Source organism: Daphnia pulex, chromosome 6, assembly GCF_021134715.1.
Source record: "Daphnia pulex isolate KAP4 chromosome 6, ASM2113471v1".
In the NCBI taxonomy this organism is placed as follows: Eukaryota; Metazoa; Arthropoda; class Branchiopoda; order Diplostraca; family Daphniidae; genus Daphnia; species Daphnia pulex.
Window position 1 is genome coordinate 6,553,364 of NC_060022.1, and position 21,967 is coordinate 6,575,330.

Below are 21,967 nucleotides of genomic sequence, written 5' to 3' on the forward strand. Positions count from 1 at the left end.
TTTTTCCCTCCACATCTCTCTCTCTCCCTCTCTCACTTGTTGAGTGACTGTAGATATTTATGAGCCTACTCACGTGATCAGAGCACGCACCTTCCAGGAATGACCACTTCTTTCTTTCTTTCTTTCTTTTTTGAAGCTGTTTTGGGCTTTATTTCTCTGGCTGGGAAAGTAACGATCATTTTTGAATGATTTACGATTCAATTTATGCACTTGACTCTGGCAATGGCACCGCGACCACTTGCCACCCGTCAAGAGACTTGACCGGGGCAAACGGGTCGGGACGACACCACCGCCGACATTCGATGGATTCAGGTGGGCAGAGCGCTGGGCATTGCGATATGCGCACCGAGACGTTACGTGGAACTCGTTGACGAGGATCGCGGCGCGAAATTTATGGCCTTTTTTTTTCTTTCGAACGGGGAGAGAGAGAGACGGACTGGCACTGGCCGTAGATTGTTGGTTAATATGCAGACTGTTGAAGGCTATCCACGTGTGGTGGGAAAAAGAGTATCGAAGTCCAAGTTTATTTTTTTTTTCAGTGTAATAACGGGGGCCCCCCCTCTCTATCATTCTCTCTCTCTCTCTCGTCTTTTACTTTTCTGACTCTTTTCCAACAATCCTTGCTCACGCCTGATTTACGACTGTCATTATCCGTTAATTACAATGGTTATGACTGCTCTTCACCATGCGCGGAATACCAATACTCGACCCAGCAGGCCAACAGCACAACACACACTACACACTGCACACACTTGCAGCCGCCGATTTACATTCCCAGCCGAAACGCCCGTTTATAATGGAAACGACCCAACACTTTTTCTCCTACTATTTCCCCCCCCCCCCCTATCCTTTTTTTTTCCTTCAAATTTATTATTCTTTTCTCTTCAACAAACTCAACAAAAAGAAAAAAGAAAAAAAAAAGTCGACTGGGTCGTCTACTCGTTTATTTCAATAGACCTTTTTCCTGTATCGTCGTAGCTTGGGACCGGGCCGGATACCAAATCGACGGAGCTCAACCAGACAATTACGGCTCTATTCCTCGTCGACTTGATAACTGGGCATACACACACACACACATGCCTCTACACACTTTTATGCTGATATAATGCTCTCTCTCCTCGGCCGCTTCTCTTCTTTCTATTTTTCTCTCTTTCTCTCTCTCTCTCGATTTTCAAACGACTACCGCAACCAGGAAGCCGCACTCTGGTGCAACTGCACTGCTGTGAATGATGTGGCGTGACGAGATAGACGACTGGCCACCAGTGTCCGCCTCGGCATTCCCGACAGCGATCCCAGCCAGCAATAGGATAGCGTCTATTTATTAAGAAATGCGGACAACTATCAAGCCGAGTAATAGCTCGTGATAAGTTTATTTTATTTTTTTCCACCAAGTCCCGGTAGAGTTGCGTTTGTTTTTAGCCAGTGACTTGCGCTTGCAGTTAAAAAAGAAAAAGAACAAGAGAGAGAGAGCCATATGGTGGGCTATTATAATTGCCCGTTTCACGGTCTCGGTCGTTTTGAATGATGGGAGGAAATCTGACCGATGCGTTCAACATTTTTTGAAATGTTCTTTTTATTTTGAAATATTTTTATGATTATGATTACGATTCTGGCGTATTTCTAATATCGCTGTCATAACTTTTGACTTAGGATCGGATTCGCCGCCCAGTCAATCGCCACATGAAGCCCTGGCTGAGTTGAATATGTCACGCATCCACCTGTGGAACATTTACAACAGTTTGGGCGGTGACGTAGGCGGCGATATGGCCGCCGCCATGGCCGCCGCCTCTCGTTTCCTACCCCAAACAGCCGCCACTGCCGGAACAGGATCGTCGGGATCCCAGCCACCTCAGACGGAAGCTCTCAACCTGGCCGCCGAGCAGCACGCTGCCGCTCAGGCCGCTGCCGCCGCCGCTGCCGCTGCCCGCGCCCTCGAACTCAACAAGGAGAACAAGGTCCGCCTTATCTTTTTCACACTTTTCCAGCTGTTGATTTGTGTTGGCTAACGTTTTTCTCTTTTCTTTCAATGGAAATTGTTGATGATAAACAGGACAAGGATCGCGAATCTGGCGGAAACAAGAGCCGACGCGAGCGGAAGGAGGAGGAGCGCGAGAAACGGGATCGCGATCGCAGTTATGAAATTCACGAGGACCGTTCGCAGTCTTCAATCCGCATCAAGGAAGAGTCGCTCATGCAGGATGGGCCCCCGGCCAATAAGCGCCTTCTTCTCGATGATGACGTCAGTCTCAACATGCGAATGACGCCCATTGGACTGCCCGGAGCAAACATCAAAATTACCAGCAGAGGTATGTAGCCATGGATATAGCTTAAGAAATGTGGCTTGCAAGGGAAAAGAAAAATGGTGGGAAATTGGGCTGTTAAAAAATAAAAAAATAAATAAGAAGATAACTTTTTTGTTTTGTTTTGACAAAGTCGTTGTTGCCAGCGCAACTCTAACGGCGAATAATAATTATTAAATGGGGGGTTTGCCGTTTGACAATTTAAATTTCCACTGAATAGTTGAATATAGCTTCCTGCCTGATGGTTGTGAAGGACACATTTAAAAAAAAAATGTCTTTTCTCTTGGCACAGGTGACACCCGCACAAATGACAATTCTCTTGTGGTCAGTATGGAGATCAACGGCATCGTTTATCAAGGCGTCCTGTTCGCCCAGGCGGCGGCCGCCGCTGCTGCCGCCACCGCCGCACTGACACCGGCGCGAGGTCGATTAGCCTAAGACTGTGCCTCATCACACACATCGCCCTTCAGCCTTCACTAAGCCTTTATCTCTCGTTCTCTATTTCTCCCAATATGTGTGTGTGTGCGTGTGTGACTGTGTGTGTGTGTTCAAACTATCAATCGTGTCCGTTCAATTCACACAATCCCAGATTGACCGAAACAAAATCCATTGCCGAAGACAACATGAACAAATATTTTGCCGGCCCTTATTAATAGCCGTACGTTCTCTTTTCTCCTTGTCCTCCCCCGCCCCCCGACACCATCACTTCTATCGTATTACTTTGGTTTGTTGTCCGGCGACCCAATTTTCATACTTCAGCAAAGAGTCAGCAATTTCATTATGACGAGTGTAGATCTGTTGGGTATTCACTTATTTTTTTTTTTGTTTTTGTTTTATTTTTATTTTCTTTTGTCGCCTTCACGTTGGGTGTAATCAAGTCGAATGTCTTCATCGTTCGAACCAGACGGAAACCGTTTCCCACCTACTCTGACACGATTCAAACTAGTTTCAGATGTCGACCGCGATCGTGATGATGATGGTGTCTCATCATCATTTGCCCTTGCCTCAAACAAGTTAAAAAACAAAACAAAAAAAGAAACAAAAAAACAACGAAATGAAGTTCTATTTTTTTCCCTCTCTGACTTTCAAATTCTCTTCGTGTCTTTTTGTGTCGAGTGTCGATTCAATCCGTTCATCGCGGCAAAATGTCACAAGTTGCGCATCATCACTGTCGAGTGGAATCCCAATTGTGTTTAGCGTGTGTCTTGTTCATTCACGGTTTATTTAGCGTCGTCAGAGCAGATCAAACATGATGGCCGTAGCAGGGCTCTGCAGTGCAATGTTTTTAAAAAAATCAAAATACTAGATCGAGAGTGTGTACGGAGATAGTTCCAGCCGCCGCCCCCCTCTCTACCCCCCTTTACCCCCTGTTAGTTAAACTCTGATCCCGATTTCATTCATCTTCAAAGCCTTATTATTCTTCTCTTCAAACATGACGCGTGGAAATGGGGGGATTCATAAGAAAGAAACAAAGAAAAGTTAATTGAAATTTATATTAAGGTCGTAGATCTCAGGGACTGACTTTCTTTTTTTACAAAATTTGGGTTTCGAAAAAAAAATGGTATGAATTAAAAAATAAATAGCAATCAAACTAATGAACAATAAAAATACAAACTATGTCGATGACGAATTGATCACATTACGGGAGAGGGGCGAATCTACGATTTTTGTGCGTTACCTTCCACCCTTTTTTTGTTCTGACGGAAACAATCCCGGCAGAAGATGGGTGCGTATTTGTAAACTAGACCCCCTCCACACACAATCCCTCCCCCCACTACCACCACCACCCACTCCACCCCCCAACCATTTGCCTATCTACTTCGGCCGGAAACATATCCCCTCACTACCCAAAGCTCTCTCCTTCAATGTTTGCCTTCGTCGAGTATAGCAATTTCTTAGAGACCGTTAGTGGTTTTTTTGTCCTTTTTAACTGGAAATCGTTATCAATAGTTTTTTTTTCTTCTCTTGTTTTGTTTACGGTCTTCACAATGTTCCCATTTTCGAGCGAAGCAGCTCGTTCGTCAGTTGTTTCTATTTGTCATGATCTATTTTCTTTTGTCTTCTGAATATGTGCGGTATTTTTTTCTCTCTCTCCCGTTTTTTTCATTTTCATTTTCATTTTCTCGGTAAACGACGTCCTCGTTCGTTTTATTCACATTTTCCACCCCATGACCCTTTTTTCAGTGAATCCGGGTGGTTTTCAGTGACAACTGAAATTGTGTGCGTGTCTACCTTTTTTTTCTCTCTCTCTCTTTCAATTATTAGTATTATTATTATTATTATTCATATCCAAATAAGGCGCCATTATTTTGAAAAAATGAAAAATAAAAAAAATCACGTCATTACTACGTGACATTACGGTTTCTTCTCAACGACTGAATAGTTTCACACACAAGAATCATTTCGACTGGCCACGATCAAACGAAAATCTCCAAGTGCCTTTTTTTTGTTGTATTCAGAAAAAATCCATTTCACAATTGTTTGCCAGTAGTTTCTTGTGTGCGAATTCTAATCGACCTCCCCCATCTTTCCCCTCACTTTAGTTTTACCATATTTTTATTAGTTTTCGATGATGACGTTCTCTACCATTTCTGTTCCAGTGCGTTTGTGTGTGTGTTTGTTCCTGTGTGTGTGTGTGTGCGCGCGTGTGTGGGTTTGCGAATATGTTAAAGCGTATCTGAACTATGGCTTCTCTTGTTTGTTTGATTTTTTTTTCCACCGTCAATCACGTATTCTTATAGGCTGTTTCTACTCTCCAAGTGTGTATAATAAATACAACAGAAAAACCTTTAAAAAATGACATTTTCTTTTATCTTTTACTCTTTTGGTTTTTTTGGTTTTTACCGCCGAACGGCATCTCTCACGCAACATCTTGAAGGGGGAAATGACCGTTTTAGCGGTTCATCACGCCATTATGATTTCGTTCCTCATGACTTGATTTTTTTTTGTCAGACAATTGTTTTGTCGACTGTTTTCAGGCTTGGTTGATTATAAAGTGAAGCCGGTGGTGATCTCGACAAACTTATTAGCAATCTGAATGAGTCATTCATTGTCAGCTTGGCCTGGAGGCTGCCCTGTCGGCTCGTCCCTTTTGATGTTCACCTGTCACTTGACACCATTTGCCTGGGAATCACGAGATATCCATCTCCAACAGTTAGCCGCACGCACAACACGGACAGTCGTATTCTTAGACGCTGGCAGCTGAGATGTATTTACTCCGTGTAGAATTGTTGATGAACTGCCAATTCTACACGAATTTCAGGTTTTTAATTCCTTACTGCTGCTGGATCATCCAGAGATGATGTTCTGCGGCAGCACTATTTCCGTTTTCCGATTTAAATCATACTGTGCCTGCGTATCACGAGAAGAGATAATTACACACCTGGAACACAACTGGCGGATCCAGGAACCACTGCCATTCATGCGCATGGGGACAAAGTCATTGTCCTGGCCGAATGACAGCCGATAAACGTGATTTAATTTATTTTTACAATGCGAAGCATGGAGAGACGACGACAGCTGGCCGTGATATTCTTTCACTGCGAAATAAAATGCTGATAGCTAAGAAAGCCTGGTTGTTCTTCTCTATCGAGTATGATTTGAGTGGCAATAAAATGAAGGCGAAATGGCGAGCCAAAGAGAGCAGAAAAGAAAAAGAAACGAAACCCGCAACGCAGCCTAAAAAGTTGTTGCCGAGTCAATAAAGCGAGACACAATATCATGCTGGCGTTGTTTTGCCCGGGTAGACGGTCGGTATCGTCTGAACAGTACCGGAAGATTAGATAAATCAAAACAAACTTCCATCTCCAACGTTTTCTACCTCGGCAGATGAGGTCGTCGCTTATTTGTGTTGCGGGGCCACGTGTAGGGCCGGCAATCGACTAATATTCGACTGGTCTCGCATCGAAGAAGGGAGTAAGTCCTCTTTATTTATTTCCAGCGTTTCTCTTGTTCGAGTCGACGGAAAATAATCCAACATGAGCGCCAACCGTTCCTATTCCTTCAGACTAACCCAACAAAAAGTCTTTCCTTATTTAAATAAGTTTGTGTGGACGGTATGTATATGACCCGGACTGGGAACTAGAATCTATCCGCTCTGGTTTTTCGTTCCCCCCGTGTTTGCTCTGAAGCGGCAACGGTGACGACTTGGGGGTTTCGCCTCCCTTTGGAAGGTCTCGTCCGCGACATCGAGAGTCAACACTCCACGTACTGTTTCCCCTTGGAGGATTTTGAAGCATTTCACAGATAAAGACTCGACCAGTTCAAATGTACAAACACATAGAAGGTATCTTGCTCGATCGCCAATGGATGGACAGCAAACAGTTAAATTACTTGCAATGAACTCATGACACTGCTCGGCCGTTTTACCTGACCACCAAATGTCAACTTAGTGAAAATATTTTAAAACACTGAGAACTCGGCAAAAATGTTTTGACCGAGAGAGCTACACTACAAACAAGTTTTTCAAAATAAATTATTTACTTGGTCAACTTTAAAACGAATAATATAAAGCCACTCTAAAACTTTGTGTAAGCATCAAGTGTTCCGTTGGATCACAAAGTATTTAATTTTTACATAGTAGTGTTAAAATTTACTCTCATCCATGGTCCTCAAAATATAATCTATATTTTTTCTGGTTTTCATCCTTCATCTATTCGTCAAGATTGATCGACCCACTATCCCGCTAAAAATGGCTGACAGTTAAAGGATGTATTACATGAAATATTGTCTAACTCAGCGATTTTTTTTTTTTTTTTAATTTTTATAGGTAACCCAATAATGGTTTCTGATTAATGCAACGATTAATAGAAACTTTTAAAAATGTTTCTCGCGTATCGTTCAAAGCCATGTAATCGTGGTTATGCTCTTCCGTACTGAATTACATCGAAATAGTTGTAAGTTACTAACTTGATCATTACAAATAATTTTTCGGAAATCCAAGAAAGTAGTGTCATCTAGGATTAAAACGTGAACGTCATACCATATTCCCAACATCATCTTCACTTCTACAGACGACGACTTAAAAGAGCGTCTCCCGTGGAAGTAGTAAAAGAAAAAAATTGTCTTCAAACAAGTTCAACAAAGAATTATTGCACTTTCTTTCCGAAATTTGATATGTTAATTCGCAAACCTAGAGGTCCATACGGTCCCGTTACGGTGGGAGTAGTTCTTTTGATTGGCAAGTATTTCCTCGTCTTCGATAATTGTTTACCTCTGGCAAATTCTTGTCGCATGCTGACGACTGAATGTCATTTTTCAGTTATTTGATATCTATACATTTCAAAACTGCTGTTGCGTTTTTATTTATAATGTTAAAGGAAGACAATTAATTACTATTTATTTATAGGAGTAGCAGCGGGTTCATATATTTGGGGACCGACGATGCAACGATACATGAATACAGATCCAGAAGTTTTAGCTTTCAGAAAAAAATCCCAATTAGAGCGAGAGCTCAATCAAATTGAGAAACAAACGAAATAAATTTATGAGTGCGTAATTTGAAAATTCTCTAATAAAATTTAGTTTTGATTTGATTTGACATTTGTAACAGATTTGTGATTTTGACAATGCCATTTGCTTTTTTTAGATTTTGTATTGCTGTAGCATAGCCGCCATTTTGCTTTCTTCAGAACAGCTGATTGAAAAACTTGTAAGTTGTAACTGGTCACAGTCACAGTCACAGTCACAGTCGCTATCAGGTGAGATGTTATCGGTGTTATTAACTTTTTTATTCAGTTGTATGAGACTGCTAGTCTCACCAAATTTTGGCTTAATAAAAATAATATTTTATATTTTATAGACATGCTTCGTGTTAAAAGTATAATCATCCAAAGCCGCCGTCTAGCATCTCATGGTCACGGTCCAAGTGGACCTCCTATTACTATCACTTCCCTAAAAGCTATGTAAGTCTTTGTAACTTATGTTTTTTTAAATATAACAGTTGTATTAAATCATTGTAATTAAAATAGGATTCCGTCAGCAGTAGGCTATGGATCTGCTGCTGCTGCACTTGGCTTGTACTTAACTGACTGGAAGCTCGTGTTACAATATTTGCCTTTCTACAACGGTAAATTTGAAGAATAATGAAATGTTGGCAGTTTCAGCTGTATGAATGGAAAATTTGTAGATTATGAATAAAAGTTGGAAAAAAGAGAACAATTCTTAAATTTTAGAAGGTAAATGTGATGCAAGTTATTAGTTACTAGTTTTTTAGTAATAAGTACTAAGTAGGCTCATCTGATGATGTAAAAAGGAACATAGAAGGGACCTTGTTCTTTATTATTTTTAAGGATGCTCAGATTTTAGTTGCAAGTTTGAGTTTGATTCGATTTTTTGTTCAGACAATACAAAATTGAAAATAGGATATTTCATATTCTGAATGAGTTCTGAAGTTGCTTGTATTAGAAAATAAAACATCTGTATAGGTTTGTCACTGGTTTGTCATATCTATAGGTGTTTCGGGTGTGAGGGGACACTAAATTGCTCACGTTTATATTCGTTAGAAGACGGGACTCGTATACAGGAACGACACATTACCTTGATTAATATACGATGGATTGGAATGTACATAATTTCAATAGAATAAAAACGCTATGACATGGACATTCTAATATCATAGTTTTTTTTGGGGGGGGGAGTAATACGTGAGTGAACTATCACGATGTGTAAGATGGATTTTAAAAATTAATATAATATAAATTATAAAGAATGAAAAAATAATAAAAAAGATCGTGATTCGTGAAGAGGCAATTGCTGCCCTCTATCTTCAACAGTTCACATTTTGTCCAACAAAAACAGACTGAATTGTCAGCTAGACAGTATGGAAGCCCAAAACTATGGAGGCCCATGGTTGTAGATATAATGGTTCCCACTGTCTGTGTTATAAGGTCCCATAAGGCAGCTGATTTTTTTGTGATCTTTGGTTACTGCGACAGCCCCGCGACCTGGTGTTGGAAGGGTGGAAGCTTACACTGAAACAACACAGAAATTTTCTAAGTCCCTCGTAAACAAATCAGAGCTATGCGTACTTTGCGGCTTTGCGCATCCGTTAAACAGATTGATTGACGATTTTCTAATTAAGATTAATTTCAGATGATAACAATAGATTTCATTGGTTCAATTTATAACTTGTAATGTGTATTAACATACATACAATTTACATTTAGAAAAAAAAAATTAAGCAAGTTTTGCCATCTTGAAATTTTGTCGCACGTTACTATCAACTTCTGCCAAATTACGTTCTTGAAAACGCTTTGATTCAAAATGATATATAACTTGTACGAATTCCATTATTAAATAAGGATACGAGTCAGCACGGTGTGTGTCACAAAAAAAAGGACAAAGATTGAGTACTTTGATTTTTGACATACAAATTTCGTAACTATCTCTCACTAAATAATGACCGTCATCTTCAAATTGAGACGAAATAATCTTTTCCACTTCCCGTATTGATTGAAAGACTGGGATTGTAACAAAAATTAGTCCTCCTCTATTGCGAAAAGCTGTGTACTGCTTTGCAGTGAAATCGTCTGGCAAATCAGCCACAGGTTCAGCTGCTTCTATATCGTTTGGTTCAAATTCTACTCTCAATTGAGATTCAGATTCAGATTGTAGTTCTTTTTCAGGTGGAATGTGTAGGAGTGTTTCAGTAGTAGGTTCCTGGAACATGTCTTCTGTTGTTACACATGGTAATGCCACAGGTTCAGCTGCTTCCATATCATTTACTTTTCCTTTTTCAGCGTCAAGTTGGTGTATAGCTGTAACATAACATGTCATGTTTTTAAAAAATATCTTATTACACTTAGTTTTTAATTTACCTATGCTATTTGACGTTGACTTCTTTGCATGTGATGGGATCAATACATTGGTGTTGTTATTCGACAAAAATGATTGATTGTCCAACTGCAGCTTAGGATTAGCAGCTTTAGACTTTGCTGTTATATTTCGATATGGTGACTTAAACCTATCACTGTGAACATACTTCTTTGCAGCAGGTCTTTCGAGTACGCTGACATCATTTCCTGTTAGAAACATACAGAATTAGCAGTATTAGTATAACTTAACATTGTCATGAATAATTAAAATTTGAGAATACCTAGCAATTTACTGGGCCGAGCACCTGATTTTAATTTTCATTTCGGATAACTGTAAAACACGCCTTGAATTTCTCTCCCTTTGAGTATGTCGTTCTCTTCAAAATGAATACTGCAAATTCTGGACTGGCAAGTGAGTCCTGGCTTTTTAATAATTTCCTGCCAGGAATTTAGACACAACTTCGGTGGATGGAAAAACGCAAGACTTTCATTTTCTTTGTTATAAGAAGATTTACAATTAAAAAAGAAACATGGTTTGCGTGTCATTTTTCATTAATCTGCATTTCCGCCATTAAAACGTGAATTCTTCGTTTCTGCAGTAAGCCATTCAGTTAGAGATTGTGTGGGCAGATGGCAGCACTTTCGTAGTAACCATGCCCTGAGGAAAGATCATTGACGGAGAACTTTCAATTTTTTTCTTATGGGACCTTATAACACAGACAGTGGGAACCATTATATCTACAACCATGTGGAGGCCCAAAACCGCCACTTTTTCAATATAATAATGATTTTCAAAATATCATTATATAAAACAGAAAAGAATATATAAAAAACAAATTCAATATAAAACTGAAAAAAGTATTATATAAAAACCAAAAAGAGTGTAATTAATATAAAAAACAAAAAGTTGATATAAAAAGCAAAAAAAGTCAATATAAAACCCAAAAAAAAGTCAATATATATAAAAAAATATTCAATATATATAAAAAATGCAATATAAAAACTGAAAATGTATTATATTAAAAGCAAAAAGATATAATATAAAAAACAAAAAGTTGATATAAAAAGCAAAAAAAAGTCAATATAAAACCCCAAAAAAGTTCAATATATAATCCCAAAAAAGTTCAATATAAAAACGGCAGCCACCTAGCGGTCAAAATAATTACTTCATGCCACATCTCCACCCCCTTTATAGCCAGTTTGAATCCAGTAGTACAAACGGGGATTTAATCACAAAATAAAAAAAACGAGCAAGCGCTTAAATAACGCTACCTAATGCACGTCGCTCTAAATTATTATTTTTTTAAATGTAAAGCGAAGTAAAACGACTGCGGCTGACTGCGGCGACTGGTCAGACGAGTAACGTGAGCCCGTCCGATTTTTTAAAGCGCTTATCGCTGGTCCGTCCACTATTTTAGCGCTGTCGCCCGTTCGCTGTTTTCGGCGGCTCATTATAAGCTTGCGAAAAATAAGCCATTCAAATGATTTGCACTAAGCGCGCGTTGCGCTAGCAATTGGTTTGCGATAAACTTGCGCGCGATGCGCTAAATATATATTTAGCGCAATTTATTTTATTGTATTATTTACGAAACGCCCAAGCGCTTCGTTAATAAAAGTAATAAATGCGACAGGGAAAACGATTGCGGCGACTGGACAAGTTGTGCACACCCGTTGATAATTTTAGCGCTTGTCTCGAGTCCGTTTATAACTTACGAAACACGCAAGCGTTAAAATAAATGTTTAACGCTTCTTGCGCGATATGCGCTCAATTTGAGCGTATTATTTAATCCTATATTTAAAAAAGCGAAAGCGCTTAAATAACGCTACTTAATGCGAATGGCTCTAAATTATTTGTTTGTATTGAATGCAAAGGGAAACCACTGCGCTGACTGGTTAGACGAGTAATGCGAGCCCGTCCGCTATTTCCGCTGGTCCTTCCGCTGTTTTCGGCGGATCATTGCGTGAAAAATAATTCATTGAAATGTTTCGCGCTAGATCTAGCGCTATCGAAGTGATCGTGGGACTAGCTATGTGTTTCCGATAAACTTGCGCGTGATGCGCTATATTTAGGGCAATTAATTTCATTGCATTATTTAGGAAACGCGCAAGCGTTTCGTTAATTTTAATAAAATGTTGCGAAAGGGAAAACGATTACCGCAAATGGACGAGACGGTACGAGAAGCGCGCGCCCGTACATCATATTAGCGCTTGTCGCGAGTCCGTTCGCTATCTTATTAGCGCTAATTGTCTCCCGTCCAAAGTTTTATACGGCTCGCTGGGCCAAACATTTTAAATAGTTCGCGCTAGGTGTAGCGCTTTCTAAGCGCACATTGCGCTTGTAATTAACTAAAGATTAACTTGCTTTTAAGATTTAAGTTAAATGAGGGAGTGTGCATAATAAATTTTTGGGGGTTAGGGGTAAGGTTATATATAGTTTAAGTATTTTTTCGCGCAATGTATGGTGATTGCTGGGCGATTATTATAGACATCATTTTGGGGTGTAACTATAATCCAGGAGCACGCCTAACTAGGCCTATTTTTTTTCGGTTACCTTTTGACCAGTTTCACAACATGTATCATTTGAATCCCTATCATGTTGGAATTGAAGCCATTTAATGCAACTTTAAAGCCGGACTATCTAGGCAAAAATTTTGTTTTCTAATGAAGAGAGGGCAGAATTTTCTTCAACTCACTTATAGATTAGCGAAGTGTGATTTATGGATCAACTTAGTTGAGTACCCCAGTGAATTTCTTACGAAGCATTCTTATTTATGCAGCCAACTCCGCGGATCTATTCAGCGGATTATCCTCCACGAATAAGCAATTCCATTCGTCATCATTTTACTAAAAACATTTCTTATGATCAAAATGTTAAGATCTATGGACCGCTTTTCTATTCGAAACTCGGTGTCGTTGGATATCTGTCACAAGAAGGGGTATGGAGAGAAATCGAATAAAGTTTTTAGATAGCAAACCGCGATAGACCTCTTGCACCGTGCGGATAGCAGGATTCTTGTAGTCCGACAACGCTGCAATCCACCATCTTAATAAAACCACACCCTTTTTTTACATGGGCTCTAATGGAAGTATTTTTTTAAAGTGCTTTTTCTCTTAGCTGGATTACAACTTCGACCAAAGAAAAATATGGAAAAATACTACATCATTCAGGTAATCCGTAGCATGTAAGTTTTCCACTATTGAAGTAGTTAGTGGAAGTCACATTAATAAAATGTTTTGTACAGGGCATATGGGCATTGTTTACATATTTAGGACCCACAAATGTATAGTTTACTTTTTAACATATATTCGAGTATTCTTCATCCCACAAATCTACAAATTCTTCGTCTACATTCCTGTTTTCTGATTCTCTATTGCTACCTGAAGAACGAAAATTAAGTTTTTTAATTCTTTTTTGTTAGTAGAAAAGTAATTACTTTGTTGTCGACCATCTCGCCGACATATCCCCTCCAAGTGGTTATCCCAGTCCGCCATTGTGAAGATGTTTCTGCAGTATTCACATTTCAGGTCTTCTTCGCGGACTTCTTCCGCGACGCCTTCCACGCTGATATCCCTTACCATGGGGACGAGGTACAGGGTTTTTGGTAATTGCTAGCATAAGAAAATAGATATTAATAGCTGAAAGGAAAAAAATTGGGTGTAAAATATTACAGTAATAGTTGTTCCAGAAGCTGGGCCCACATTAACCATTCTTAACTCTTGGCTTCGTCCCCCCTTGTTACACATCAGATGTAATATTTTTGTTGGCACTCACGGAGACGTGGATACAGCTGTACCAGCTTTTCATGTACGCTTTCCTTGTTGTAATTGAAACGAATTGACAACGACATTTTTTCGCCAACCGAGGCCGTTTTCTTCCAGAATATCCCAATAAAAAAATTCTGGAGCATAATAGGGTTCGTCGGTAGAGAAATCGTGTCGAATGTTGCACAGGAAGAAATCCTTGGTTTCCTTATCGTTTTTCTCTATGAAAAACATTTTTTCACGAATTAGAATTTCCACATTTCCCCTGTACGAATTCCGAAAACTTTAGTTAAATTTGATTACTTGATTGAAATAGTTGTCTTATCAGATTTCTTCGTCATTTTCCCACGTAGTTCCTCCTTCACAGTGGAGTATTTCTCCGCCCCCCCCATAATTTAGTTTTGGTGGCGACCACGATCTTCTAGAGGGTCCTGGCCTTGGGGACGTCGATCGGGTAGACGGGCCTGGCCTAGGTGACAGGGATCGTCTAAACGGTCCCGGATTTGGTGATCCCGCACGTGGAGACGGGCTTGAAGAAGATGCCTTCGATTTTCTGGCCGATGGTGGGGAATTCATCCTTCTCGACAAATTCACTCGAGAATACGGGGAATATCCTAAAAAAAAATCATTTTATTGACCGTGCCGTTATTGTTGAATTTTTTTGTTACTTGGCGTAGGTTCCGCAAATAGTTCCCCTCGTCCGCGTGTTCTACGTAGAGATAGCCTCGACGAATCACTTAACGTACCGGGATGACCGCGGGCCCTCCCTACAGATGGCATCGCTTGGTCTCTAGGCTCAGCGTCCAATAACATACATTGGTCACGGGTGGGGTAATTTAGTAGCGGGGTTATATCCTCCACGGGGGGGGGACGCAGGATAGGTTGCTCAATGTTAAGATTTGATGGTTTTACTGCTGCTGTAAATGTAATTTATTGTTATTTTGAGTTTTAAAATAAATGAACAAATAACTACTGTCTGTAGCAGTGGGTGCCACCACCCTTGGCAATTTCACAAGGTACAACGTCTGATACGATTCCAACGTAGATTCTCTTATAGAAGAAGTAATTGAATGATCCTTTTTGCAAAGTGGGCAAGTCAATTCCTTCCCCCCCCCCAGATGATTTATAATACAAATTCTCTAATAAAAGGCGATAAATTATTAACGACATATAAATACCGAACCCTCATTAATGTATAATATTACTTAAAACATGTTAAAATATTTCTACTACTTGCATCTTAATTTCTACGCAAAAATGGAATAAAATGAAGAATTATCTATAAATAAAAATCCAAGTAGTGGAAATTTTTCAACGAATTTTAAAGGAATATTGAACATTGGGTACTAATTATGTTTTATTCGATCTACACAATTTAGGGGTCAGTACTAATTATTGCATTATAGATGTTATTCCAACTAAAATGTAGTAGACTAAAAGATTAGACTACTACTTTTTGATTGGAAAAACATCTATATCACCTATTATACCGATTTCTTCCACTAACAAAATATATTCGTAATATAAATTAATGTGATAGCACATTTGAAAAAAATAGGTGTTTCAGAATTCTCCTTTGCAAGCACAAGCAAACATTTCTATTGCAACAGAAAATAACTTTTTTAATGAATTCCATTTTACCTCAAGACAATTCAGGCAAAATATGTGTCCACATGGAAGAGTACGAGGCGAATTTTCGGTCTCGTTAAAAGTGTTGGTGCACACCAGGCAAGTGATTAAGCTGTTAAACTCCTCTTCAGCTCTATCCGACATTTTCTTGAAAGTGGGATCGTGGGTTAGCGGAAAACTGATGAAACAGAATGAGAAGTATTGTCTAAGGGGTACAAGTAATACTAAAAATACAGCGGTGCATCATGGTTTAATTGTGGTCATTTTGAATAGCAATAATGGATAAATTATGACAACGAGACTGAAACGAACGTAACCTTACTTATTATTATTTTTTTTTAAATAGCTAAGTTAATTTTTGAGCTATACTCATAACGTTATTCTTTGCCATCTCTAGATTAATTTGACTATTTTCTTTCGGTGGCTTGGTGAGTACATGACAGCAGTCATGTTCGTGTCACTTGAACCAGCACTTTCTGTTCTATTCATTATAGATAGTGCTTCGTCGAAAGTAAAGTTTAAATTAATTAATAACAGAGATTAATACTTTTTGGCCTACATTCACCTTCATTGAAAAGGTATCCATTTTATTTGTGGTTGTATCTGAAATGACAACATTAATTTTTTTCACTTTTAGCTTTTCAAAACAAGAGGAAAGGGAAAGAACAAAGAACCAAAATATTGAAAATGGCTAGTGTCAGTTCCAAATTTAACACTTCGATTTGTTCTCCCCATAGAACAGGATTCAGACAGTGACAGTACAATCACTGAGCTGATGAAAAAGGTTCAGTTTCATAAGCCTGGTGAAAATTTCAAAACTGATGGCTATGTCATCCACGACAAGACTACGGATTTACTGAAACAACATTTAAAAGAAACTGACGGCCAAAGTAATTACTTTTCTACTAACAAAAAAGAATTAAAAAACTTAATTTTCGTTCTTCAGGTAGCAATAGAGAATCAGAAAACAGGAATGTAGACGAAGAATTTGAAGATTTGTGGGATGAAGAATACTAAAACATTTCTATAATGAAATAAAATAAACAGGCAGATAAATATAATTGTGAATGCAAAAATTAGTCATTTCCTTATAAAAGAAGGGATCCAAAAATAATTAATAAAAAACTTTGTTGACATTGCAATGAAGTGTCAAATGGATTTACTGAAGGCGGGATATCCCTAATGAACCAAAAAATAGAATGGAAAAATACAAACTGTAATGGTAAAAGTTGTTCGCAGTCCTATTTGAAATGCTAAAAGTTGTTCTCAGTCCATCTAATTGTAAAAGGTTGCACGCAGTGTAAATTGAATTGTAAAAAGTATCCAATCCTATACCAATTGTAAAAGGTTAGTCACAGTAGAAATGGAATCGTAAAGTGTTGCAGTAATTGAAAAAGGTTTTTCGCAGTCCTAACCTAACTGCAATAGTTGTTCGCAGTACTATGTTAATAGTGAAAAGTTGAAGTTCTATTTACATTAGATTAAAATGTCCCTAATGAACTTTCAAAATACAACAGAAAATTTCAAACAGTTCTTTTGTAATTGTAAATCTTGTCCGCAGTACTAATTTTTAAAAGTATTAGTCCAATTTCAGTTCGCAAAGGTTATTCGCAGTCTCTACACAACAGCAATCTTCTCAATGATTTGTTGTTGACAAAAGGGGTAGGTCTCAACGGAAAATAAATTTAAAAAATGGGCACTACCCCAGCATCTGGGTGCCCATACAATTCAGCAAAATCCGACTTAACAATAAAAAAATACAGTAGAGCTCACAATAATCCATTTGGTATCCAGGGCAAAAACACAAACCAAGAAATTTCAAAAATGGGCACTACCCCAGCTAGCCCATACAATTCAGCCAAATCCGACTTCACAATAAAAAAAAACACATTTGAGCTCACAATAATCCATTTGGTATCCAAAGCTAAAAACACAAAAAAATAATTAAAAAAAAACTTCAGCACCTCCTCTCTGGTGCTCTGCGACCACGCGACTGAACATGTGAGAAACAGAATTTGGCTTTAAAGCGTTTGTGCACGGTGGCGCGCTATGCTTATCGGAAGCATACTACTAGCGCCACTGGCCTGTAAAGAACTGTTTCCCTTCTAGTCAAAAATTAAATTGCAGTAATTAGACACTTAAATTTACGTAATTGTGACACCAATCACGCAAAAATTTTGTAGGCATTAGATTTAAAAAATAAATCTCTTTAAAATGGATCACATTTGCAGGCCTAACAAGAAGCGAATTTGGTGGCAGTTTTTACGAGTGCCCGACGGCCTTGTATACATGTAGATCCCCACCCAACGTGAACAGAAAAGCGTCCGGTTTGTTTGTTTACGTTTTAAAGCAAAGTAAGTTATAATACTGGTTTAGACAAACAAATTGGTTATTTACACATTTTTTGGTATGCCTCAAGTTCATAGATATGTAGAATTTCAATTTTTGAGTGTGATCTACCACAATTGACAAAAATTTCTTACTGAAATATTTTCCTTTTCCTTTTTTGATGCCTGGAGAAGTTAAAATGTAAGACGAAACTGAGACTTTCACATTCCAGGCCAAGATTGCTCAGCTTATGAGCTTGATTATCAACACCTTCTATAGTTGATCTCCAACTCCTCAAATGCCCTAGACAAGATCCGTTATGAATCCCTGACTGACCCAAGCAAGTTGGACAGCGGTAAGGATCTTAAAATCAAGATTGTCCCCAACAAGGATGACTGTAGTCTCACTCTCATGTAAATGTAAGTTGAGAAATTTAGTTCCTCCTATTTGAACACAAATTTGACTGTTCTGTTTTGCTTTAGTGGTATCGGCATTATCAAGGCTGATTTGGTTAAAAACTTGGGTACTAATGCCAAGTCTGGAACTAAAGCTTTCATGGAAGCCCTCTCTGCCGGAGCTGACATCTCCATGATTGGTCAGTTTGGTGTGGGTTTCTACTCTGCTTACCTGGTTGCCGACAAGGTGACAGTTCATTCCAAGCACAATGATGATGAGCAGTACTTTTGGGAATCGTCATCGTCGTTCTTTCACCATCAAGCCTAATCACAGAGAACCCATGAGTAGAGGAACCAAGATTGTCCTCCACTTGAAGGTATGTTCATGGCATAATATCCAATATGCTCATGCCTGTTTTTTTTTCTTTATTGACAGGAAGATGCGATGGATTACCTGGAGGAGAAGAAAGTCAAGGAGGTTGTCAAGAAGAACTCACAGTTCATTTGCTACCAAATCAAACTATTGGTTGAGAAGTAGCGCGACAAGGAAGTGCGACGATGAGGCTAAGAGGAGGAAAAGAAGGATGACAACGAGGAGAAACCAAAGGTCGAAGATGTTGGTGAGGATGAGGAAGCCGACAAGGAGGCTGGCAAGAAGAAGAAGAAGACCATCAAGGAGAAATACTCTGCTGATGAGGAACTCAACAAGACCAAGCCCGTCTGGACTCGCAATCCCGATTACATCAGCCAGAAAGAATACGGAAAGTTCTACAAGTCATGGACCAATGACTAGGATGATCATCTTGCTGTCAAGCATTTCTCTATTGAAGGCCAGCTCGAGTTCCGCGCTCTCCTCTTCGTCCCACGCCGTGCTCCTTTCCATCTGTTTGAGAACCGCAAGCATGAGAACCGCATCAAGTTGTACGTCCGCCGTGTCTTTATCATGGACAACTGCGAGGAGCTCATACCCGAGTACCTCAACTTCATGAAGAGAGTCGTCGACTCTGAGGATTTTCCTCTCAACATTTCTCGTGAAATGCCCATCGTCGAAGCCCTGCGCGTCCAAGCAGAGGCTGACAAGAACGACAAAGCCGTCAAGGATTTGGTCATGTTGCTGTTTGAAACTTCTCTGCTGTCATCTGGTTTCTCCCTGGAAGAGCCAGCCGTCCATGCTTCTCGCATCTACCACATGATCAAATTGGGTTTGGGTATCGATGAAGATGATGTCCCTTCTGGTGGTGAGGAAGCCAAAGCCGAAGAAGAGATGCCGCCATTGGAGAATAATGAAGATGCTTCTCGCTGGAGAAAGGCGATTAAACGTGTCAATTACTGTTATAAAACGCAAACTCAGTTTCTCCCAATTGTTCTTATTTCAGCGTTTTTTTCGAACTGGAATGAGGGCATTCATATAATAAAACTAATATTATTGTCTTAAAAATCATGGCTAAACTTCATTGCGTTGCTCCCTCATTCCTGGCATTGTATAACTAAGAGTTGGAATTTAATACAACCAATCGCGGTTTGCTATCTAAAAACTTTATTCGATTTCTCTCCATACCCCTTCTTGTGACAGATATCCAACGACACCGAGTTTCGAATAGAAAAGCGGTCCATAGAGCTTAACATTTTGATCATAAGAAATGTTTTTAGTAAAATGATGACGAATGGAATTGCTTATTCGTGGAGGATAATCCGCTGAATAGATCCGCGGAGTTGGCTGCATAAATAAGAATGCTTCGTAAGAAATTCACTGGGGTACTCAACTAAGTTGATCCACAAATCACACTTCGCTAATCTATAAGTGAGTTGAAGAAAATTCTGCCCTCTCTTCATTAGAAAACAAAATTTTTGCCTGGCTGACTGCGGCGACTGGTCAGACGAGTAACGCGAGCCCGTCCGTTTTTTCCAGCGGTTATTTCCAGCCCCAGGAATCACCATGCACCCCCCGATGCATGACTACCGGCTATCTCGCGGATCTGAATCTAGTATGAATATTCTCCCATAAGCACATGTCATTCAAGAGGTTATCGGATAATATATTTCCTTTAATTGTAAATCAATCTACATGGTCATAGATCTATTTAGTTGCTTTACTTTTTTACGCAAATCCTTTGATGAATCAAGAAAGTTGCTAATTTTTTACTTGAAATATTCATCAGTTAACGTTTTTTTTTTCAAAGCCTTTTCTGACGGCACCCTTCACAACAACACATAGCTCAGTATCGTAGAATTGCGAAGACCAACCTTATCGCCCCTTTCCTCCCTTCCAGTCCAACAGTCAGAAACCAGTTCCAGTCCAACTTTTTAGCAATGGAAATAGTTAGGCAAACATTTAAAATATTACTAAGAAGTTTATCCTCGTTTAAACCTCCAATCAGCGCAAACCTCAAATACTAAAAAAAAAAAATTATTAAATATTTTTAACAAGAAAAAACATTTAACATACCAAATCTTCATGAGCTAGCTCTTTGTTCAGAACCTTTCTTTTCAACCTTCTTTCAAAATTATCGAAGTCGGATAACTCGTTCAAAGGGAACTTTTCAATTAGGTCATCTACGGCAGTCATTCTTTGATTTTTTTCGCTCGATCCATCTGCGTCAACCCTCAGCTTCGCAACGTAATCAGTAAGGATATTAATTTTAAGCGCCATATCCCCTTGACGTCTCAGCATTTCTTGACTGTTTGTGTATGTTGCAGCTATCATTCTGCAGTATTTCTCCTGATTCAGTAGTTTGGATGCTGCTGAGTTAGTTCGCGATTGATGGCCTTCTCGCACCTCTTCATCAACACGAGGTCTTTTACTTGCAACTTCTATTGAGATAAGTCAGTATCAATTAAAAAATGAATACGGAATGTTAAAAGTGTTACCTATTAAGCATCTGATTCGCTTCTCGCATGCGTCCCACTTCATTGCTTACAATTTTTGATTTTCCGGACTTCCCATGCGGCCATAGCTTTAGCGACCACAACTGGAGTCAAACCTCCGAACAAATCTAAGAGGAGAAAAAAGTTTTTGAAACACGCAACTCTTTTTTCAGAATTAATGAGAGTAACCTTTAATACCATGGTTATGTATTGTGTATCGTCGTATAGTCATACACCTCAAGATCAAATACAAATTATACTACACTAATGTTCTTTACTAATTCTCTAATCTCCAACACCAACAACCTTAAATGAGAAAGGCAAAATTAAAAACTGCTGGAATAGTCGTTATTAGCCGTTAATATTTACCTGGCGTATTTTTGATGCTCGAGTACATAATGGTGCAAACTCAAGTTTTCTTTATGTTTCAAAATGAGCTCGCCTTCCATTTCACGAATAGGAGTTCGGACTTCGACACATTTCTTCATCTTCTGCTCCTGGCGACTCCGTTGATTATAGATTCGCACCTTTGAGAAACGAATTACACACGTGTATTTATTATTAAATAAATAAATAATTATTGTCAAATGGCACTTCTGATTGGGGGTTCGAAATTCCACCCTGCAAAATCACATTGAAGTTAAATATAGAAAACTAATAAACTCGCATTGATGGAATAAAAACCTGTTCCAGTTTGCGATATGCTTCAATAACACGATTGGCCTTTCTGCGGCCTAAAATAAATGCGGAGGTAAAGGAGATAAGGGAGAAAAGGAAACGTGGGTCCACTGGGTCCCCTTTTTTTCGTACCCCCCCCTCCCTCCCATTCGTCCCATTCTCCCTCTTCTCCCCGTTCTTTCCAAAAAAAACGTAA

The 21,967-nt window shown here is 39.1% G+C and overlaps 3 protein-coding genes, 1 long non-coding RNA gene and 1 pseudogene across 6 annotated transcripts in view; 3 read left to right on the plus strand and 2 right to left on the minus strand.

Annotated features, from left to right (window-relative positions):
- Positions 1–5,097, plus strand: part of LOC124195327 (protein dead ringer-like) — a 39,131-nt gene extending 34,034 nt beyond the window's left edge. Inside the window, exons 7-9 of the mRNA XM_046589675.1 lie at positions 1,651–1,955; positions 2,051–2,306; positions 2,593–5,097. Coding sequence (XP_046445631.1) covers positions 1,651–1,955; positions 2,051–2,306; positions 2,593–2,738 — 707 coding nt within the window. The 3' untranslated portion in view covers positions 2,739–5,097. The remainder of the gene's footprint in view (positions 1–1,650; positions 1,956–2,050; positions 2,307–2,592) is intronic.
- A 2,551-nt stretch (positions 5,098–7,648) lies between these two features.
- On the plus strand, positions 7,649–8,097 carry LOC124195451. Its single transcript, XR_006875197.1, has 2 exons — positions 7,649–7,789; positions 7,888–8,097. It is a non-coding gene; the product is annotated as an uncharacterized LOC124195451 (long non-coding RNA).
- Positions 8,098–9,415: 1,318 nt separating this feature from the next.
- Positions 9,416–10,660, minus strand: LOC124196165. The gene is made up of 4 exons (XM_046590979.1): positions 10,630–10,660; positions 10,396–10,419; positions 10,118–10,321; positions 9,416–10,057 (listed from the first exon to the last, which is right to left on the minus strand). The coding sequence occupies exons 1-4, from the start codon at positions 10,658–10,660 to the stop codon at positions 9,477–9,479; spliced, it is 840 nt and encodes a 279-aa protein (XP_046446935.1). The 3' UTR covers positions 9,416–9,476.
- A 2,736-nt stretch (positions 10,661–13,396) lies between these two features.
- LOC124195562 (probable serine/threonine-protein kinase samkC) lies at positions 13,397–16,197 on the minus strand. 3 transcript variants are annotated; one of them, XR_006875273.1, is made up of 6 exons: positions 15,518–16,149; positions 14,545–14,793; positions 14,180–14,490; positions 13,784–14,097; positions 13,549–13,723; positions 13,397–13,492 (listed from the first exon to the last, which is right to left on the minus strand). XR_006875273.1 is itself a non-coding variant. In XM_046590043.1 (5 exons), exons 2-5 carry the CDS (start codon positions 15,647–15,649, stop codon positions 14,201–14,203), a joined length of 837 nt encoding a protein of 278 aa, XP_046445999.1. In that variant the 5' UTR covers positions 15,650–15,683; positions 16,071–16,197; the 3' UTR covers positions 14,180–14,200. The 3 variants fall into 3 exon arrangements, 1 of the variants encoding a protein (XP_046445999.1); XR_006875272.1 differs by having other exon boundaries at positions 14,545–15,015; XM_046590043.1 differs by lacking the exons at positions 13,397–13,492; positions 13,549–13,723; positions 13,784–14,097 and adding an exon at positions 14,850–15,015 and having other exon boundaries at positions 15,518–15,683; positions 16,071–16,197.
- Positions 16,198–18,014: 1,817 nt separating this feature from the next.
- On the plus strand, positions 18,015–19,688 carry LOC124195560 (annotated as a pseudogene).
- Positions 19,689–21,967: the final 2,279 nt, after the last annotated feature.